Source organism: Bufo bufo, chromosome 4 (genome assembly GCF_905171765.1).
Source record: "Bufo bufo chromosome 4, aBufBuf1.1, whole genome shotgun sequence".
Classification (NCBI taxonomy): domain Eukaryota; kingdom Metazoa; phylum Chordata; class Amphibia; order Anura; family Bufonidae; genus Bufo; species Bufo bufo.
The window spans coordinates 568,745,397-568,767,453 of NC_053392.1; the positions used below are offsets into that span (position 1 = coordinate 568,745,397).

At 44.7% G+C, this 22,057-nt stretch overlaps 2 protein-coding genes across 2 annotated transcripts in view; one reads left to right on the forward strand and one right to left on the reverse strand.

Moving 5' to 3' along the window:
- PIGF (phosphatidylinositol glycan anchor biosynthesis class F) overlaps positions 1–8,795 on the forward strand; it is a 31,300-nt gene extending 22,505 nt beyond the window's left edge. Inside the window, exon 6 of the mRNA XM_040430318.1 lies at positions 8,494–8,795. Within this exon, the coding sequence (XP_040286252.1) occupies positions 8,494–8,607 (114 nt within the window). The 3' untranslated portion in view covers positions 8,608–8,795. The remainder of the gene's footprint in view (positions 1–8,493) is intronic.
- A 12-nt stretch (positions 8,796–8,807) lies between these two features.
- Positions 8,808–22,057, reverse strand: part of RHOQ (ras homolog family member Q) — a 34,389-nt gene continuing 21,139 nt past the window's right edge. The window contains exons 3-5 of the mRNA XM_040430319.1: positions 21,280–21,444; positions 19,903–19,998; positions 8,808–8,990 (exon numbers count right to left, since the gene is read on the reverse strand). Of these exons, the coding sequence (XP_040286253.1) occupies positions 8,835–8,990; positions 19,903–19,998; positions 21,280–21,444 (417 nt within the window). The 3' untranslated portion in view covers positions 8,808–8,834. The remainder of the gene's footprint in view (positions 8,991–19,902; positions 19,999–21,279; positions 21,445–22,057) is intronic.

Consider the following 22,057-nt stretch of genomic DNA (forward strand, 5'->3'; position numbering starts at 1 on the left):
ACCCCATATGTGGTCGTAAACTGCTGTATGACCAAACGGTAGGGCGCAGAAGGAAAGGAACGCCGTATGGTTTCTGGAAGGCAGATTTTGATGGCCTTTTTTTTTTTGGCACCATGTCCCATTTGAAGCCCCCCTGATGCACCCCTAGGGTAAAAACTCCATAAAAGTGTCCCCATCTAAGAAACTACACCCCTCAAGGTATTTAACGTTGTTAACCCTTTAGGTGTTCCACAAGAGTTATTGGCAAATGGAGATGAAATTTCAGAATTTCTATTTCTGGTAACCTTGCCTCACAAAAATGTAATATAGATAAACCAAAAATCATATGTACCCTAAAAATAGTCCCAACAAAACTGCCACCTTATCCCGTAGTTTCCAAAATAAGGTCACTTTTATGGAGTTTCTATTCTAGGGGTGCATCAGGGGGGCTTCAAATGGGACATGGTGTAAACAAACCAATCCAGCAAAATCTGCCTTCCAAAAACCATATGGTGCACCTTTCCCTCTACGCCCTACTGTGTGCCCCTACAGTAGTTTACGGCCACATATGGGGTATTTCTGCCAACTACAGAATCGGGGCAATAAATATAGCATTTTGTTTGGCTGTTAACCCTTGCTTTGTTACTGGAAAAAATGGATTAAAATGGAAAAGTTGCCAAAAAATTGAAATTCTCAAATTTCATCCCCATTTGCCAATAACTCTTGTGCAAACACCTAAAGGGTTAACAAAGTTCGTAAAATCCGTTTTGAATACCTTGAGGGGTGTAGTTTCTTAGATGGGGTCACTTTTATGGAGTTTCTACTCTAGGGGTGCATCAGGGGGGCTTCAAATGGGACATGGTGTAAATAAACCAGTCCAGCAAAATCTGCCTTCCAGAAACCATATGGCATTCCTTTCCTTCTGCGCCCTGCCGTGTGCCCGAACAGCAGTTTACGGCCGCATATGGGGTGTTTCTGCAAACTACAGAATCGGGGCAATAAATATAGCATTTTGTTTGGCTGTTAACCCTTGCTTTGTTACTGGAAAAAATTTATTAAAATCGAAAAATTGCCAAAAGATTAAAATTCTGAAATTTTATCTCCATTTGCCATTAACTCTTGTGGAACACCTAAAGGGTTAACGACGTGGATGGTTTCTATTATGTAAGCCTCAAAAAGTGACTTCAGACCTGAACTGGTCCTTGAAAAGTGGGTTTTTGAAAATTTCTGAAAAATTTCAAGATTTGCTTCTAAACTTCTAAGCCTTGTAACATCCCCAAAAAATAAAATGTCCTTCTCAAAATGATCCAAACATGAAGTAGACATATGGGGAATGTAAAGTAATAACAATTTTTGTAGGTATTACTATGTATTATAGAAGTAGAGAAATTGAAACTTGGAAATTTGTCATTTTTTACAAATTTTTTGTAAATTTGGTATTTTTTTATAAATAAAAATGATTTTTTTTAACTTAATTTTACCAGTGTCATGAAGTACAATATGTGACGAAAAAACAATCTCAGAACGGCCTGGATAAGTCAAAGCGTTTTTAAGTTATCACCACTTAAAGTGACACTGGTCAGATTTGCAAAAAATGGCCTGGTCCTTAAGGTGAAATAAGGCTGTGTCCTAAAGGGGTTAATGGGGTCGTCCAGCTTTTTGGATCTTTTTAACTTTGATCTCCAGCCTGTTGTGCTTGTTAAAATAAAAACACCTCATACACACCTGCTTCGTTCCACCTCCCCGGTCCCAGTCCTGTAAACTTCCAGACAGCGGGGTTGTGTGTGTCGCTGTAGCCAATGACTGGCTTCAGCAGCGCTGTGTCCCAAAGCGCACTTGCCCCAGCAGTGAAAAACTAATTATTGCATGAATCAAATCATTTTTGTATGAAAAATTTTAAAAGACTGTGGACAGAATCTCCATCTCCTTCCCCCTCTGGCAGCAGACAATACAGACCCTTCTTGCTTCCTCTACAGAAGGAGTCTTCTCAGCTATGCCACTGCAGAGGCTCTGCTCCTCCCTTTACAAACACAGAGATTTCTCTTCAGTGAACATAAGATTTGTGTGCAGAGACCTGGTTGTGGCGAGGGTGACTGAACTTGCATGTCCACCAGCACTCTGCTCATCAGTGGATGTTCACACAACTTTAAACACCAAGTAGCATGATGCTATGTAAGTGCCCTATATTGTATGTCTGGATATCAGAAAATAGAAACACATTAATATTTCATTCTAAAACTTTCCCGGTTGTCTGAGGAAGTTGGAGGGGTTCATATTGTTAATTGCTGAAGGGCAGTGCCTCTTTCCTCTGAGTCCTAGGCTAGAAGAGGGGCTTAATATTTTATTATATACACAACCAGTAGGAATGCAACTCGTAATGCTAACGTAAGGTGCGTGTGCGCTTCCAGATTATTTTGCAATTCTGCGACAGAACTTTTGTGAATTTTTTTCCAAGAATTTTACCTCTTATTTGTTTCCATGATATTCATTATAGAGGAAAACCTCTTTGACAGATTCTTATACAGTCTCCATGTAATGTGGAGCTCAAAAAATGTTAATTCATTTTAGCAAGAGGCCGATAATGGGCGACGCATTAGCACATATGGATGCAGTGTAATTATTAATGTGGTCATTTTTACTGCAGGCAGATCAGTCAGTGTACATACAGTGACTGGATCTCCAATCTTAGGCTACGTTCACAATTGTAGCCTGTTCCGGCATATATGCCAGCTGTCGGCCGTATTTGCCTGACTGAAACCTGGCGTTTATGCAGCCGTATCACATTATAGTCAATGGGGATCCGGTGAACTCCGTCACGCTGTTCCCTGCCGGATCTGGCAGCTACATATGTGAACATACCCTTAACCAGTTAAGCAGCTGTTAAAGGGAACCTGTGACCAGGATTTTGTGTATTGAGCTGAGGACATGGGTTGGAAGATGGCCGCTAGCACATCCGCAATACCCAGTCCCCATAGCTCTATGTGCTTTTATTGTGTAAAAAAAAAAACGATTTGATACATATGCAAATGAACCTGAGATGAGTCCTGTACGTGAGATGAGTCAGGGACAGGACTCATCTCAGGTTAATTTGCATATGTATCAAATCGTTTTTTTTTACACAATAAAAGTACACAGAGCTATGGGGACTGGGATTGCGGATGTGCTAGCGGCCATCTAGCAACCCATGTCCTCAGCTCTATACACAAAATCCCGGAGACAGGTTCCCTTTAACACAGTCTGTGTTTTGCACACTGTGCAAGTCATCCGTTACCCACACACCACTGGATACTGTGCAGTCACGGTCCTCCAGGAGCATAGGGGGCAGTAGGTTGTGATTACTGCAGAGCCGGTGGCTCCTCTTACATGGCTCTGACAGTCGGCGTAAACAGAAGTCTGCACTAATGGCGGTAGCGGCGATATCCCTGCTGTCCACCCGGGCACAATATCTCTTCTCATTCCCCTCTACACCCTATGGGCCTGATGAAGAATAGTTTTCACACAGGGTGATGTGCTACTGGGCGATATTTAGTGCCATATAAAAGATCCGATCACCCAACGGGTGAACAGTGGCAATCGGGTGAGCGAATTTTTCTTGTTTCCGATCGTCGGCCCGTGGGAAAGGGTCCTTAGTGTGTGTGCAGATGGCCGCCATGTTTTACTAGAATAGATACACCGAGACGCTGGTAGTAAACACTGCACAGGTTTATTAGGCAATGATAAATGAACTCTGCTCGTCACATCAGAGACAGACTGAGGCACATTGGCGTGATCAAGTTGTGCAGAGGCTCGCACTAAAGTTTATTCCAAGCTTTCCGGCGAATGAAGAAGCAGCGACGCGCATTTTCACAAGACATGGACGACACCTCGGCTCTAGGCAATGCGGTTTCCTCATACTACTGACAGAACCTTCAGTGTACGAAATAAGATGTGTTCTCCCAGTCCTTGTCTGTTTTTATACTGGCTGCTCACCAGTGCTGCAAAGTCCTCACACAACCCCGGCATTTAGTCTTTCATTCTGTACCGCTTGAATATAATTTAAAAAAGCAATATCAAAAACACAGTAGTGCCTTATAGGTAGTTCTCGAAAATACCGTGACACATTATCTATGTAAAATGTACAGCATGCAGCAATCTCAAAAAATTCAGCTCTACAAAAGCCACACGGGTGTCAGAGAAGAGTCCACCTCACGACTGGAAGGCTTGTATAGACCCTCTCGCATGTTCTCTTTGACTTTCATACACACGTGCCTCAGATATAAATCCGCAGTCATCGGCAAATCGTTATGTGGAAGTTCACCATGCCTCATGTACTATTCTCGGCTCATTTGGAATCATTTTAAAGGCGGTTGTCCACTTTGTACTTAAATTTCAGTAATGCCATACACTAATGTGTAATGGCATAAGAACCCAGCCTCCAGGCTTACCTTATACCTCCCCTCCCCTGGGTAGCACAAAAAATAGGTGTCCATGTCCATAGCCTTTCCATGATGGCGCTTCTGTTACTGTGAATGCTCTGAAACCGGTCAGGACATCCTGGGTATTGACAGACGCCCTGTGTTTTCAGCGCATGCGCAGTAGAAAACGGGTGCACCGTCTTGGAAAGGCTATGGATGCCAGCGCCCATTTACACTATTACATATGGGCCTTTTTGGTGGGGGGGATATGGAGGTTAAGGTTTGCTCGGCGCGCACTTTGAAGATTCCTATGCCATTACACCCTAGTGCTGTGATGGCTAACCTCTGGCACTCCAGCCATGGTAAAACTACAACTCCCAAGTTGCACACTAGCTTGCATGTTCTCAGAACTCCACAGAAATGAATGGAGCATGCTGGGAGTCATAGTTTCACCACGGCTGGAGTGTCGAAGGTTATCCATCACTGCCCTAGTGCATGGGTCAGCAACCTCAGTTGTAAAAACTACCCCTCCCGGCATGCACCAATGCTCAACTGTTTTCTGAACTCACATAGAAGTCAATAGCGCATGCTGGGAGTTGTAGTTTCACAATAACTGGCGATTGCTGACCCCTGCCCTAGAATATGGCGTTACTGAAATTTTGAAGCCAACCCCCTTTAAGAAGATGCTTCTGTGTGTACTTGCCCTGGAGTACTTTTGATTCCCCCACAGAACGAACGTCCACCTGTGTCCAGTGGCCTTGGTCACACATGCTCAGCATTGTAGTTAGACTAACTGGATCCTCTAATACACGGATGCTCAACCTGCGACCCTCCAGCTGTTGTAAAACTACAACTCCCACCATGCCCTGCTGTAGGCTGTCTAGGCATGCTGGGAGAGGTAGTTTTGCAACAGCTGGAGGGCCGCAGGTTGGGCATCCCTGCTCTAGTACACGGGTTATGTGGTGGTTCCTGACCATAAGAACCAGCACTGGAAGCGGTTTCTCATCACCAGCACTGGAGACATTAAGTGGAGGTCTTAAAAATAAAAACACACCAGGTGTCGCCATAAAAAGTCTGTAATAGCAATATCTACACAAAGGGGCATTTTTTTTTAATGATTCCAGTTTAAACATTTTTCAGTTTTTGCCTGATTTAGTGGAGAAAATTGATCTTTAATCATGGCACTAAAGATCATGCTTTCAGGTGTTACTGTTGCTAGAAACTGAAAAGTCAACCTACACCCCCTCTCCCACCCCCAACCTTGTAACTGGTGTCTGCGGTTTTAGAGCGATATAGCTCTGTGTTGGTCCCATGTTCATATGTGTCTGCAATGCTGAGAAAAATTTTGTTGTAATATATGCAAATGAGCCTCTAGGAGCAACGGGGGCGTTTCCATTACACCTAGAGGCTCTGCTCTCTCTGCAACTGCCCCTGGCAGGGCCAGGTGTGATGATGCTTTCACTGCTTGGTCCTGTCAGTCAAAGTGTAGAAGGTGCGGCAGATGCAGAGAGAGCAGAGCCTCTAGGTGCACCAGTTTACCCTATTGCTCCTAGATGCTCATTTGCATATATTAAAACACCATATTTCTCAGCAATGCGGACACATATGAACATGGGACCAACACAGATGCCTTCAGCTGCCGAGTGCACATATAACAGGTCAGCCAGTGTCATAGGTACAAATCTGCTGACAGATGCCATTTGAACTAAGGGGTGCAAAGTACCGATCAGAATTATGATGTGCCCCTGTGTAATTCATAAGCTTCTGAACTATTTCATACATCTTCAGTCAGTGTTATCATGAGCCGCTATAAGTAATGTTAAAGGGCCCGTAAGTGTGTGTGTGTGTGTATAGATAGATATAGAAAGACATTTTAATTAAAAGCCATTGGAAGTCAGGTTAAAGTTTGCTGCAACCAACTGTGTTTTTAACTTTGTTGAGTCTCAAATATAAGATTTCCAGATCTGTGTGTGTAATATATATATATATATATATAATCTCACACACATATAATTTTTTTGAATAATGCAATTCTGGAGAAAGCCATGGCTATAAGGTTATATATACATCCTATCATGATGATCATAGATTTCTGTGCTCATTATTAATGGGCCTATTAAAGGGGTTTTCCAGGGAAATTATATTTCTATAAATGTCCACAAAGGGTTAAAATCAAGTCCCACTCGCCCTCCCCGATCCCGTTCAGATGCCGACCTAGTCTCCACTGCTGTTGACTTCCTGGACCCGGCTCGATACCCTGGGAAAGGCCAACTCATCCAATTACTGACCATAGAGGTGACTTGAATCAGCTTTTTCTGGATTTTCCACTGTGTTGAGCTAGCATCAGGGACCGAAGCAGCATCTTTAGTGGCGGGGAATTGGTGAGGGTGAGTATAGCTTATTTTGTGGCCATTTCCCTGCAGACCCCCGTAGTGGGATGGGATTTTGGAAAACTGTTTAAAAGAAAATTTGTCTTCATTGCCCAGAGCAGCCAACCACAATGCAGCTTTCATTTCTCAAGAGCACTATTAGAAATTCAAGCTGTGCTGTGATTGGTTGCTTTTGTTTTTAGACAGTTTAAATAAATCTGCCCTTTAAATATTCACGAGGAACAGCAGAGCACAGAGCCAAGTCAAAAAATGCTCCAGAATAGTTTTTACATGGGGAATACAAGTAGTTAAAAAACGGACATCAGGAGGTGAGGTTACAGGTCCACTTTAAGAGACGACTCAAACAAATGTGGAGTCTGGTAACCTCTGCGGCACATTTGAAGGGGTATTCTAATTGTTAGGTTATCCCCTATCCACAGGGCATACGCACTGCCGCTTCATTCATCTCTATTGCAGCTCTGGAGACAGCAGAATAGAGCGCTCGGCTATTTCCATAACTCCCATAGAGATGAATGGAGCGGCAGTGTGCATGCTTGACCTGTCACTCCATTCATCTCAGGGAGCTCCAAGGGGTACTGGGCTCCTGTTCTTATGATTGGTATAACCCCCACAATCTAATAGTTATTCCCTATCCTGTGGATAGGGAATAACTTTTAACAACCGGAATACCCCTTTAATGCCCCTTTAATTCTCTCCTCGTGTCAGTTACAAAGAGGAAGTCTGGCTCATCTTCTCGAGCTCACAGCTTTATCTGACACTCATCAGCTTCAGTTCTGATAAGCTGCGGAGACTCGTACATATAACTGTTATTATTTATGTCTTTCAGCTCATTCTTTGTGATTTTAAAGGGCATCTGTCAGCAGTTTTGTACCTAGGAAACTGACGGACCTGTTAAATGTGCGCTTGGCAGCTGAAGGCATCTGTGTTTGTCCCATGTTCATGTGTGTCCACATTGCTGAGAAAAATTATGTTTTATTATATGCAAATGATCCTCTAGGAGCAACGGAGGCGTTGCCATTACACCTAGAGGCTCAGCTCTCTCTGCCGAGCCCTCTGCACTTTGATTGACAGGACCAGACAGTGAAAACATCCTCCTACCTGGCCCTGTCAATCAAAGTGCATAGGGCGCAACAGGTGCTGAGACAGCTGAGCCTCTAAGAGTAACGGCAACGCCCCCATTGCTCCTAGAGGCTCATTTGCATACATTAAAACAAATTTTTCTCAGCAATGCGGGCACATATGAACATGGGACCAACACAGATGCCTTCCGCTGCCAAGTGCACATGTAACAGGTCAGCCAGTGTCATAGGTACAAAACTGCTGACAGATGCCCTTTAAACTAAGGGGTGCAAAGTACCGATTAGAATTGTGATGTGCCCCTGTGTAATTCATAAGCTTCTGAAATATTTCATACATCTTTACTCAGTGTTATCAGGAGCCGCTATAAGTTGGGCACAATTGCACTAAATCCACCCCCATCAGGGATCACCCAGGGGCATATAATTTTCAGCCACTTGGCTCCAATACGGAAAGCAATTTCACTACCAGCATTATTGCTGCATCTGTAAGATGAGCTCATATATAGGGGTGACACCAAAGTCGGAATTCAATGTTTTCTTACTATCTAATAAAATTGTGAATGAAAACCAGCCAGTCCATGTACTGACATATCCTGTGCAGAAATGCACTGTGCTTTGTGCTAATAAAGCTTGTTTTATGTCCTCCTACAGGTATGGCCGATCTCCTGCTCACTGGGTGCCACGTTCGGATATGTTAGCGGTCTTCTTCTGGCTCCGTTCTGGATTTACTGGAACAGGAAACGTCTAACATACAAAAGCAGATAGTAAGAGCAGGCGGATGACTTGCGTGTCTGTTTGTGTGATGGGACATGAAGTCCGAACGTAGACCAAGCACGGTCTCCCCGCTGCACGCACGTAACGTCGCTATAAAGTAGACCCTGAGAAACCGCATCTTTGTGAGCGATCGTGCTCTTGCCGTATCTGTAAAGCCGGTCAATAAAGAGTCTTTTGTGCAGCCGTGTCGCGTGCGGGAGACTCGAACTGCGCCCGTCTCACGTGATCAGGCAGCAGTTTATACATCTCGAGCCTATTCTTCTCTTCATGGGGTTCTTCTTTGGAGTTAAAATAGCTATAATGGACTCGTCAAAAACGGTTTTCAGTCCTTTCTGTGTTAAAGCTGAGCACTCGACGTAGCAGCACGCCCCAATCTGTCAACAGGAAAGAGAGAACTTGTGTGAATCATTGGTAAGGGCGACCATTATTAAGTGTACAGCTCTCAGTCACGTGAATCGCACCGCCGCTACGCTGTGCTGGTAGACATTGAAGTGGGCGCAGTACTCACACAAGCCCTTTAAACAGATGAACCGCAGAGGTGCCGGGAGTCAGACCCCCCCCCCCCCCCCCCCCGCTAATCTGATATTGATGACCTAGGATAGTTCATTACTACCCAACCCCTGTAAACTCACGGGGGGAGATTTATCAAAACTGGTGTAAAGGAGAACTGGCTTAGTTGTCCATAGCAACCAATCAGATTCCACCTTTTGTTTTTCAGAGCTCCTTTGGAAAATGAAAGGAGGAATCTGATTGGTTGCTATGGGCAACTAAGCCAGTTCTACTTTACACCAGTTTTGATAAATCTTCATGTTGATGATTTTGGCGTTTATTCGGCATCAGAAATCCCCTCCAAAAATGCATGCAGAACTTCCTCATTTATTTCAATGGGGTATCTGCATGCTAATCCATACGGCGTAGTTTTCTTCCAAATGCAGTTTTAAAACCCATACACTGTGGAATAAAGAAGTGTCCATTCTTGACACGGATTTTGCACAGAATCTGTGTTTAAAAAATTACCTGGTGCAGAGTCTTCATCCTGTTTATTTTTTTTCCCTCCCCTAAAATACTCCTTGTGAGCCTAGCATTAAAGGGGCTTTCAGTACATGACGATGTATCACCTGGCCACGGGGTCCCTAATCTGCATCAACAACCTGACCGTAGTAAAAGTATATATAAAGTGGGAAAGCATGCACGCTGCCTCCCTATGGAAGTCAGAGAACCGGCTGTCAATAAGGGACACCTTTCATTGCTGCAAAGTTCTTGAGTATTCTCTCTATCTTGCCCATTTCACATCCAAAGTTGCATTTAAATGTCTACCATTCTCTATGTCAGATACACATAACATTATTAAAGGGGTATTCCAGTAGGGTACAAGTTATCCCCTATCCACAAGACCGCTGGGACCCCCACCGATCACAAGAACAGGGCCCCGTGCTGCTCCCTGCAGGCGGTATGGGACCTCTGTTCTCATGATCTGATAACTTGTACCTACTCGAATATCCCTTTAAACAGCTGGCATTGTCACAAAGGTGCCATAAAGACGGGATTCCTTGCAGGCCTGCCAGCATGTGCGTGCTGCCTGTGAAGACGTCTAGGACTTGCTGCACTGTGGTTAGGGCTTTATGTCCCCGTCCTGAGGCTGCAGGCACAAGCAGTTTTTTTGCATTATTCCCTCCCCTATCATTTGTGTACTGATTAAATGACTTTCTGTATTTTCCGGGGACGCGGCTGCACCATGGCCCTCTTCTTGGTGATGACAGACTGCAGCTTGTGAGTCACTGTGTGCTAGAGGATGGGAGGGGGGAGCTGTCCTATGCTTACATCATTTTGCAGGCAAGTGAAAGAACTGCTCTTCCTAGCGAGGTAGCCGAAGAATCACAGGAAACCCAAGCACAGCAGCGGTGGTCACTGCATGTATAGCAATTCCCTAATATCCTAATAGTCATGGGACTATTCTGATGATAACCACCAGCGAATCCACCATCCTGGTGAGGGTGGGTTCACATCACGTTTTATGCCTCCGTTTGACGTATACGTTAGGGAAAAAAGGGTACAAAAACGCAGCACAGTTCAGTAAAAAACAAAAACTATACCTGTGTTTTTTGTTTACAATGGAACTCTATGGTGAATGGATGCCACTATATGACATCAGTCTGAGGCATCCGTTCAGCATATATGTTTTTTATAAAACGGATGGGGAAAACGTGATGTGAACCCAGCCTAACCGGTCTGCAGAGCATGTATTATCTCTGTTACTGTTTGAATGTTTCCATAGCTAAAGCGTCTAATTAACCATATATTAGGAAATTTCTATTCATGCAGTGTGTCAAACTGTAGCTTCAATCTTATAGAACCAATCATTTTATCAAACTTCTGATACATCACAGTGACCCATCAAGTTCCGATCAGTGGGAGAACCAGGGCTAAGACCCCCACCTATCTCAAGGGGGCAGAAGCGCTCAGATGGGCACAGTGCCCCTTCTTTCTGGTGGGCGCTCCAAGTGGGCAGTGAATGGTTTAAAAAAAAAAAAAAAAGTCCATTGACTTCCTATAACTCCATACAACCCTGGATTCATTCTCTGGGGACAGCACTAAGCTCACAACTTATAGCCCCTCGTTTTAGTAATAGGAAGGGGGGGGGGGGGTGTCTCTGCACCAGGACTGACGCTGACAGATCAGAAGTTTGGTGCCTTTTATTATTTGCAGTGGTTACAGGAAAAGACTCTCCCATCAGCTTAGCTTAAATGGCAAAAAAGTGGCCACAAAATGAGAAGTGTTAGTTTTCTTCTGTGTAACGGTTTAGATTTCTTCATAGTATCACTGTAGTCTGCAAGATGTCTACTGCACATCTCTGTCTGGAAATTCGCTTGTATTGCTGACTAGTAATCTAATTTCTCTCTGTTGTAATTCCACCAGAATACCATATCAGTGATATGCTCATGAAGAGACAGTCATGGCCATATTAAAGGGAAGTCATCACACTGAAAATGCAGTGCAATCTGCAGGCAGCATGTTATAGAGCAGGAGGAGCTGAGCAGATTGATAGATTCAGTATAACTTGTATTTTATTTATTTATATTCCTGCTCATTCTACACTTAGGACCACCCACTGGACTCTTATCAGTGACTCACAGCTATCTGTATACATAGAGAGAATACTGTCAATCACTTACTAGGACCGCCCACTGGACTCCTAAGCAGAAAAAAAGCAGAGGTCTAAATGATTAGATACACTACTATCTATCAATCTACCTAGATCCTCCTGCTCTATAGCATGCTGCCTGCAGATAGGACCGCATGTATAATGTCACCGGTTCCCTTTCACTGTCTGTGTGTTATCTTCATGCCAAAAAGTTGTCAGAGGAATGTACGGAGCTTACAGACTTAAAGGGATTCTGTCACCTCGTTTTAGCTTATAGAGATGCGGACATGCACGGCTAGATCGCCACTAGCATGTCCGCAATATACCTGTCCTATAGGGCTGTGTGCTTTTATTGTGTTTAAAACATGATTTTAGAGATATGTAAATGACCCTGGTAAGGTGCCCAAGGGGCTGTAATAACCTTCCTGGTGCCCAACCACGCCCCCCCCCCCCCCCCCCCCTGTAAAGGAGCCCAGCACCGCCTGCGTTCTCTGAATCTCCTCCTTTCTTCACAGTTAGATTGCCGTAATCTCGCGATGCGCAGTTCCTTCCCTGAGGCTGATGCCAGCACAGGGAAGGAACACTATAACGGCACTGCGCATGTGCGAGATTCCGGCAATCTAACTGTGAAGAAAGGAGGAGATTCGGAGAACGCAGGCGGTGCTGGGCTCCTTTACAGGGGAAGGGGGGGGTGGTTGGGCACCAGGAAGGTTAGTACAGCCCCTTGGGCACCTTACCAGGGTCATTTACATATCTCTAAAATCATTTTTTAAACACAATAAAAAGGACACAGCCCTATAGGACAGGTATATTGCAGACATGCTAGCGGCGATCTAGCCGTGCACGTCCGCAGCTCTATAACCAAAAAGGAGGTGACAGAATCCCTTTAAGGCTAAAGTGTGAAGGCCTCACTGTAAAGAATGCAAATATATTCTAATGAGCTAGCAAAAAGTTCTTTCCTGCTCGCCTCGGATTTGGTTGTATTTTTGACAGAAAATACAGACGTCACATGCTGTGTACATGGCCACAGATTCTGCTTTCAACAGTATTTCAGTTAGAAATCTACCAAGAAAGTTTGAGTCGAGTTCAGTATTTTCATGCTTATTCACATCGTTATTTCCATCCATACCCTCCTAAAATTCTGGGAACAAACCTAAATAGACCGAGAATTATTTGCTGATTAATTTCATAATACAGTGGTCCCTCAAGTTACAATATTACCGTAATTGGTTCCAGGACGACCATTGTAACTCAAGTAATTGGTTCCGAAGCCCCAAAGTGTTATGCAAGATAAGAGAACATGAAGATTTAAGAAAAATTAGCTGATAACTAAGGCAGATAAAACAAGTCCTTAGATATAAGGGCTCATGCACACGAATCTATTTTCTTTCCGCTTCCGTTCAGTTTTTTTTTTTTGCAGACTGTATGTGGAACCATTCACTTCAATGGGTCCGCAAAAACAACGGAAGGTGCTCAGTGTGCATTCTGTTTCCGTATTTCCGTTCAACAAAAAAGTAGTGCATGTCCTACTATTGTCTGCAAATCACGGTCCGAGGTCCCATTTAAGTCAATGGGTCCGCAAAAAATACGGAACACATCCGTATGTCATCTGTATTTTGCGGATCCATACTGTAGAAATGCTATGCCCAGCCCATATTGCTCATGTGTTTGGAGATTAATAAGTTACTGTTTCCGCTTCAGATCCGCAAAATTGGATCGCATACGGATATGTATTATGGAATAACGGAACGAAAGAAGGCATAAATCAGAGAGGAAAAAAACTCAGATACGGAACAGCGGATCCGTGAAAAACAGACCGCAAAACAACAACGTTCATGTGCATGAGCCCTAACAGTAAGGAATAGCTGCTAACTAGTAACTAATCCAGCTAGTCTACCAGAGAAGTGACCATGACTGGTTGGATCTGAGTCTGAGACCTTGTATGTTGAGTGTGGTTTCAACTTATGATGGGTCAGAAAAGACCACTGTATGAAGATAGTGTATATCTTTAATATGGTTGAAGCTCAATTCTTTTTTATGATACCGAGCTCTAAATCCCTTGTAAAGGCAAGAGCCAAAGGGGATGTCCAAGTTACACAAAAACTAAAACCAGGTGTAGAAAATGATGAATGAGATGGGCCTACCAGCCCGTCCCCTTCCCCACCCATGATACACCACCTTTTTTATTTTTTTAGACCTGGCGTAAGCAGGGTTAGAAGTCGCAGATTCTGCTGCAACAAAATATGCGCCCGATATACGCCATAAAAGTGGCGTATAACTGGTCATAAATGACCCCCTTTCTTTTCCTGGCTGCAGCGGTGACCTGTGTGCACGGAATGTCACCGCTGCAGCCAGTAAGACGAATCTTCAGCCACGAGAGGACCGGAGCTCAGCGCTTGAAAAATCAGGAGAGTAAACGGGCGAGTATCCATTAATTTGTTATTTTAGGCCATATACAAGTTTTTATAACTTGGACAACTACTTTAAATGATACAACTGTGTCTGCCCAGAGACACCACTAGAGGGAGCTCTCTGCAAACTGTTTACACATTAAAGGGGTTGTGCAAGAATGGGGGGAGGGTTGTTTTGGCAAACCCCCACCCTTGGCCGCACCTGTACAGGGAAGCTTACTTACCTGCTTTCCCGGTGCTTGCTCCCCACTCCTTTTACTCCGGCCTGCAATGCGTCACTGAAAAACATCCGGTTTGACACCGCCTGCAGCCAATCCGGTGGTGACCAGATCCCCTTGCGTCATGTGACTATTGTTCATGATGTAAGGGGAGCTGGTCAGACTGCATGTTTTCGGTGAGAGAGCCAAGTGGAATCACAGACTGGGGGGAGAAGGGGCGAGGAGCCAGCACAGGTAACTAATACTCCCTTTACAGGTCCTACCAAGTGAGTGTGTATGTGTTTGGTGGGGGGGGGGGGGGGGGGGGGGGGGGGGGGGCAGCTCAGGGTACCCCCTCCATTCTTGCTCAAACCCTTTAAACGCAATAATAACACAATATACACTAAACTCCCCCTAGTGGCAGCTTCAGACAGCCAGACTCTTGTTGGGCGCTCTGGAAAAGAAAACTGCGGCTCTGACCGCTATGACAATATATTAAGATATTATTGGCAAATAATTATGGACCTAAAAACAAGAAGAAAATATAAACTGGATAATATAAATTCTTGAAAATTATGGTGAAGTGAAACCATTTACGCAGTTTTTTTATTTTTTTTTGTCTGTGGATTTAATTGCGCAATCGGCAGCAGAAACCCTGAGGTGGATCTGCTTTTTGGCTTCAGCCCCACTTAGCGAGCAGAAACGACATGAAACAAGGACATGTCTGGGTGCGGTCTGAAAGACTGCACGGAAATCTACTGCAGCGAGAACTCATGTGAACGGATTTTGGTTCTGCATCCGATCCGCATTTTTTGTAGATTGCACATGGACCCATTCATTTCTATGGATCAGGGGGAAAAAAAAAAAAAAACGCATCCGTATGTCCATCCTGCAAATTATAGAACATGTCCTATTGTCGTCTGTTTTGTGGATGAGAACAGCCATTTCTATTAATGGCACTGAGAAAAGAGATTGCACATGGAAGGTATCCACGGACCGCAAAACAGACGAGTGCATGTAGCCTAAATCCCCATACATAGAAAACTGCTTGAACATGTCATGCCGCCCCCCCCCCCCCACTTTGTCCTAATGCATCAATACTTAAGCTATATTTAAAAAAATATATATAAAAAGCGACACAAGCGTGAGTGCAGGATAACTGTCTGACCATGTTAAAGCTAAATTACCTGGAAAAGATAAAACGAAATACATTGTCCTTGAAATGGGACCACTTTTGTGAAAGACAATTTATCTTCCTGTTCAGTAGGCAGCAAAAATTGCAAGCGACGGTTCTCAGCCGCCTCTACAGAATACGTCTTCACTGGGGGATACATGGAGAATAGAGATTTCAGACAAAACGGGGAGGAAGGTGATGCAGAAATCCATCCAGGAGCTTCAGGAAAAGAATTCAGATAATGAGCCACGTAATAAGAGGAAGCGAACGTGCGGTGTCATACTCTGCCTTGTCAGTCTGCTGGGAGAGAGTCATTAAAGGGGCCCTCCGGGACTGTAATACCAATGAATTATGCTTGGGATAAGAGCATGGAGACAGAGAGTGCTGCTAACGAGTTTCCAAAATGTCCGCAATCCAGTAAGGTTCTGTTCACATATGTGCGGCGTCTCATCCACTGCATGACGAACACTGACAGGGACCGACGGACCCCACTGACCTATAAAGAGATCTGTCCAAGAGTCTGACGGACAAATTGCAGGACTTGCGGCTCTGTTTTTTTTTTCTGGCATACATAGCTGAATCCGAGATAATGGCCCCCACACAGAAGTGCGCATAAGCCTTAGTTCAATCCATGCTAAGGTAACAAGCAGTGGCTCTTGCTCCAGAGGACTTGGGTCATCCATGTATGAGGCCCCATTCACACAACCATGGGGGCACTGGCATGTGCACTCCACATCGCGGTGCGGACCCACTGACTTCAATGGGTTTGCGACATGTCCTATCTTTTGCGGTGCATAGGTACGGACCCGGAAGCCCTTCAGTGTGTGGCAGAACGCAACATGGGTGCGGAGGCCACACGGTTGTGTGAATGGGGCCATTCAATCTGCTGAAGAGGACAAATCAGCTGTCTGACCGGGGTCCTGAGAGCTAGACCTCCAGCCGATTGCTGCAGCAGCTCTCCTATTTAGGCCTCAGTGTTTTGGTCAGGGAATTCCAACAGTGATTGTGAGCCAAAACCAGGATTTGGAGCCTCCACAAACATAGGGCTCATACACACGAATGTATTTTATCCGTGTCCATTAAGTTTTTTCTGCGGACCGTATGCGAAACCATATCAATGGGTCCGCAAAAAAAACTGAAGGTACTCCGTGTGCATTCCATTTCCGTATGTCCATATTTCCATTCCGCAAAAAAATAGAAGATGTCCTATTATTGTCTGCTTTACGGACAAGGATAGGACTGTTCTATTAGGGGCCAGCTGTTCCGTTCCGCAAAATACATACGGTTGTGTGCATGAGGCCATAAGGGAAAGATCTGCACCTGTTCTGTGTTTAGAGCCGCACCTGGTTTTGGTTCAAAATGGAAAACACTGATCGAACACTGATGGTGCTGTCAGTCATGAGGTAACCCCTTTGAGAAGTTTGAACGTCTCCATACATTACAATGGAAAAAAAAAACTGTTTTACAAGGGGCCTTTTTAAAAGCAATTTTCCCACAACAAAATATCAGTGACCTATCTACAGAACAGAAGCAAAGAGGAACTAGCAGCACTCCAGAAGATTTCAAACAATTGTGGTCTATTCACCCATGTAAAGCCAGTGAGGTCTCAGTCCTATCACAGGACCTTTGCCAAGCCTTAGAAGCTTGAGAAAGGTCTTATGATCAGACTGAAATGTGACTGTGGATCTTGACCCTGGTTGCTGGCACCCTGCCTCAATTTCCAAAGTGCTGCCTTTTTTCATTAGATATCTACAGAAGAGGGGACCCTTTTTCCAGCCGCACCCATATGGGAGTTACATAGACAGCCAAGCGGGCCACAATTTCTGCTGCCTCACCTGACCTCTAATGTAGAACACATTCAGAAAGTCTTCAGACCCTTTCACTTTTTTTTTTTTTTTGCAACTTTATGCTAAAATAAAAAAATTTCCCTATCAATCTGCACTCAATAGACCACAATGAGAAATGTTTGCAAATATAAAAAGGAAAAACAAAAATTTGGCATGGACATAAGTATTCAGGCCCTTTGCTATGACACTTGATTATCTCTGAAGTGTTTCTACACCTTGACTGGAGTCCACCTGTGGTAAATTCACTTGACTGGACATGACAGTGCATATAAGAGCAAAAACCCAAGATGTGAGTAAAACTGCCTGTAGAGCTCAGAGACAGGTTTGCGTGGAGGCACTGAAAGTTCCCATGAGGACAGTGTCCTCCATAATTCTTAACTGGAAGATGTTCAGAACTACCAGGCCTATTCCTCGAGCTGGCTGCTCTACCAAACTAAGTAATCGGGGGAGAAGGGCCTTGGTAAAAGAGGTGACTAAGAGCCCAATAGTCACTCTGGGTGAGCTACAAAGATGATGTCTGCAGATTGGAGAAACTTCCAGAAGGTCAACCATAACTGCAGCACTCCACCAATATGGGATTTATGGCATAGTGACCAGAAAGAAGCCTCTCCTCAGTAAACCACACGGAAAAGCAGCCTGGAGTTTGGGGGGGGGGGGGGGGGGGACACCTAAAGGAGTCTTAGACTGTGAGAAACAAGATTCTCTGGTCTAATGAAACCAAGATTGAAATTTTCTAAGTGTTATGTCTGGAGGAAACCAGGCACTGCTCATCACCTGCCCAATACTATCCCTACAGTAAAGCATGGTGGTGGCAGCATCATGCTGGGAGGGCGGGTAGACTGGTCAGGGTGGAGGGAAAGCTGAATGGAGCAAAGTACAAAGATATTCTTAATAAAAACCTGATCCAGAGTGCTCTGGACCTCAGACTGGGCTGAAGGTTCTCCTTCCAACAAGACAATGACCCTAAGCACACAGCCAAGAGAACTCTGAATGTCCTTGAGTGGTCCAGCCAGAGCCATCTCCGGAGAGACCTGAAAATGGCTGTCCACATCGAATCTGACAGAACATGAGAATCCCCAAATCCAGAAGTGCAAAGCATTTGATGGCAAAAAAACTTGATTTTATTTTTTATTTAGCACAAGGCCGCAATGTAACAAAATGTGAAAAAGGGAAACAGTCAGAAGACTTTCTGAATGCATTGTAGGTTTCCTCATGTCATATCTAATGATCTGATCTCATTCTGATAATCTGCCTGCTAATATATTCCTGGAAGAAAACTGATGTCATTTTCCTAAACTGGTAAATGACTGTGCTTATCGTTACATGAAGTCATTATGGCCATGCTCGCTGCAGGGTATCTCACCTAGGTATCCCTGCAATGTGTACAGGAAGTCCAAACTCCTGGGAGGGCAATTGTAACATTTGCTGGGAAAGGGGCCTTATGATTTACATCCGATCATAATGAAATTGTATTGAAGCCTGTATTACACCTGCTGTTTTTCAGCAGATGATCGCTAACGAGCATTCATACAAACGCTCGTTAGCGATCATCTTGCAATGTAATACTGCTGCCGATTGCCTGAGGAACAAGCATCAGGCAATCCAAATCTTTTGACATGTTAAAAAAATTATCGTTTGCAGGCGGCAGATCTTGGTGTCTAATAATCATCTGACGGCGACAAACCACTATACAGTAAGGGCACGAGCGATGGCATAGCGATAGCTCCTCCCTATGCTGCGGAGGAGATCACTGCACGTAACAGCAGCGGTCTTCTCCGCTAGCGAGCAGACGACTGCCGAGAAGAAACGCTTCCCTCCCGACAATCGCCTGCCACATAATACAATGTAATACAGCCTTAGATTAAGGCCTCATACACACGACCGTTGTTTTGGTCCGCATCCGAGCCGCAGTATTTGCGGCTCGGGTGCGGACCCATTCACTTCAATGGGGCCGCAAAAGATGCGGACAGCACTCCGTGTGCGGTCCGCATCCGTTGCTCCGTTCCGTGGCCCCGCAAAAGAAATATAACCTGTCCTAGTCTTGTCCGTTTTGCGGACAAGAATAGGCAGTTATATTAATGGCTGTCCGTGCCGTTCCGCAATATGCGGAATGCACACTGACACCATTCGTGTTTTGCGGATCCAAAAAACACATAACGGTCGTGTGCATGAGGCCTAAAGAGAAGGTAGTAATATTCCGCGATCTCCCAGCCACAAAAAAAATGCCTACACCCCTCTTCCTCTTTTTCCTGTAACATAAAACACCACAGGATTTAAACGCCCGGACGTGTCTGATCGCTCTGCTATAAGTGTGCACGTTATTTTGTTGGAAATGACTATTTCCACCATAATGTCCCTTTCCCGTCAGAAACACAGCAGCAGGAGAGGCATAAAAATGTCCTTACAGGAACACAAATCACATAGGCTTCTAAAAGGATCTGTAGAGCATCATTCACATAATGAGCCGCAGAAAAGAAAAACGAAGGGAAAAAGAAAAGGGCACGTTCGCTTTTACCTCTTTTGCCAGCTTATGCCCTTGCTCGACAGTAATGGGTTTTTCCTTCACATCGTTTAGCTTTGCTAGAGTCTTGGGATCATCTCTTAGGTCAATCTGCAAATCAGAAAAATGAAAAAAAACACTTTTTTTTAATATTCTAAAACGTGCAAAATCCAATAGAAAATGTGAAGCGGAGGAATATCACAGAACATCCTATGCACTCGTGCCCCCTGGAGTGAAGGCTTTTTTTAATAACACGTTTAATGAGAACCACGAAACGGGCGCAGCCAGGCAAAATGACCTGACCCAGTATTTATACTGACATAAAAAACCGCTCCGCATGGATTTAAAGAGCTAGAGGCCCCAAGGATTGCAGCCACCGAGGCAGGGTTACCTGAAGATAATCATATATAGAGTCTACAATTCAATTTGCTGTAAAACAATTTAGTAACCCTGCTCATCCTGAACAACTTGTTAATAAACAGAATGCTAGAACTACAGTCATCACTGACACACTACATAGCAGGAAGACAGGAGGGAGCTATGATTTGCACCACATAACCATGCAGATTGATATGGCTTTGTAAACCTGGGTGGCAAAACGGCATAGGCGCTGTAGTGGTGGTCTTTAGGGGCTGTCACATGGTAACAGCTGAATAGGATATTACAACAGGTGACGCAAGAGGACCACCCCGGACTTTCACTTACTGGTGATGGATTACATGTCTTGCTTGGAGCCGATCTTTGGCTGCAGTGGTGCACATAACCCCATCCGTCTGGAAGTTTACACGACAGGGAACAGCCGGGAGCAGATGAGTATATTTTTTCACCAGGTATAGCAGGCTAGGCTTTACATTTAAAAGAGTGCCCAAGCTGGAAAGCCCCTTTAAAGGGGTTGTCCCATAATAATATTCTATACTTTTCAAACCAGCACCTGGATCTGATGACTTTTGCAATTGCATGTAATGAAAAATTTAGCATACCCACTGAGATATTCAATAAAATATATTTGTATAGCGCCACCTGCTGTTTTATCTTTTCCTTATTTCTCTGTCCACCTCTCTGAGGTGGTCGCACGTGCTCCGTTTAAAACTTTAACAGTCACCAGCCATATCTTCTGCTAGAACTGTGAAAGTTACAGGGAGAAAGCTGCAGCAGAAAGGAGACGCCCCCTGAGCGGTCAGCTTGATATGAATCTAGCAGAGGAATGAATGGGGAGATCTCTGGATCCACGTGAGGTACAGGGCTGGTTCTAGCTTTGTTAGAAAATGAATGCCATATACTATGATGTCCAATTTATTTTATTTTTTACATCAATCGTGGAAAAGCCCCTTTAAGAGGGATACAGGCTGACACCAATGGGCTCTGAATCTATAAAATGTCACCAAAACCTACCTGGGTGCCCACCAGTAAAAATGGCACATTTGGCGCATATTCCTTCAGCTCGGGCACCCATTCCTCCTTTACATTCTGAAAGGAGGCCGGATTTACCACGGAGAAACAGATGAGGAAAACGTCAGTCATGGGATAAGACAATGGTCTCAAGCGATCGTAATCTTCCTGGAAGAAGGAGGAGAAGGAATGATTAATGCTCAGAGCAGAACCAAGAGAAGTCAGCCAGGCCCTGGAGAGTAGATCATCCTGCTAATAATACTGGGCACATTACTGAGATGTCTGCATGTACCCGAGCAAAGGGGGCATGCACTTACCACTGCCCATGCAGGACACCGTATACTGGGAGGCGATTGGCCTCTTGTCCAAACCTGTGAAGGGAAACGATCTGCTCCGCTGTGTTCCCTCGCTGTAAATATCCGGTTTGACGCCGTCTGCAGCCAATTGCCGGCCACAGCGGTGATGGGCTCACCTATGTGTCATGTAGGGGGAGCAGATCACCGCCGCAGTCAATAATTGGCTGCAGGCGGCGTCCGTTCAGATGTGTACAGCGAGGGAGCGTAGCAAAGCAGCCCAGGCCTGGAAGAGAAGTGGGGAGCCAGCATCGGGAAGCTTCCCTTCACAGATCTGACCAAGGGGAGGAGTTTGGCAACCCCCTCCCCCCTTCCAAAGTTTCCCAACCCCTTTAAGGGCTGTGGTCCAGACATTAGGCACTCTACACTCTAGCCAACATTACAGTGAAGTAAAGAAAATGGCATACATATGCCGTATACATAAACTA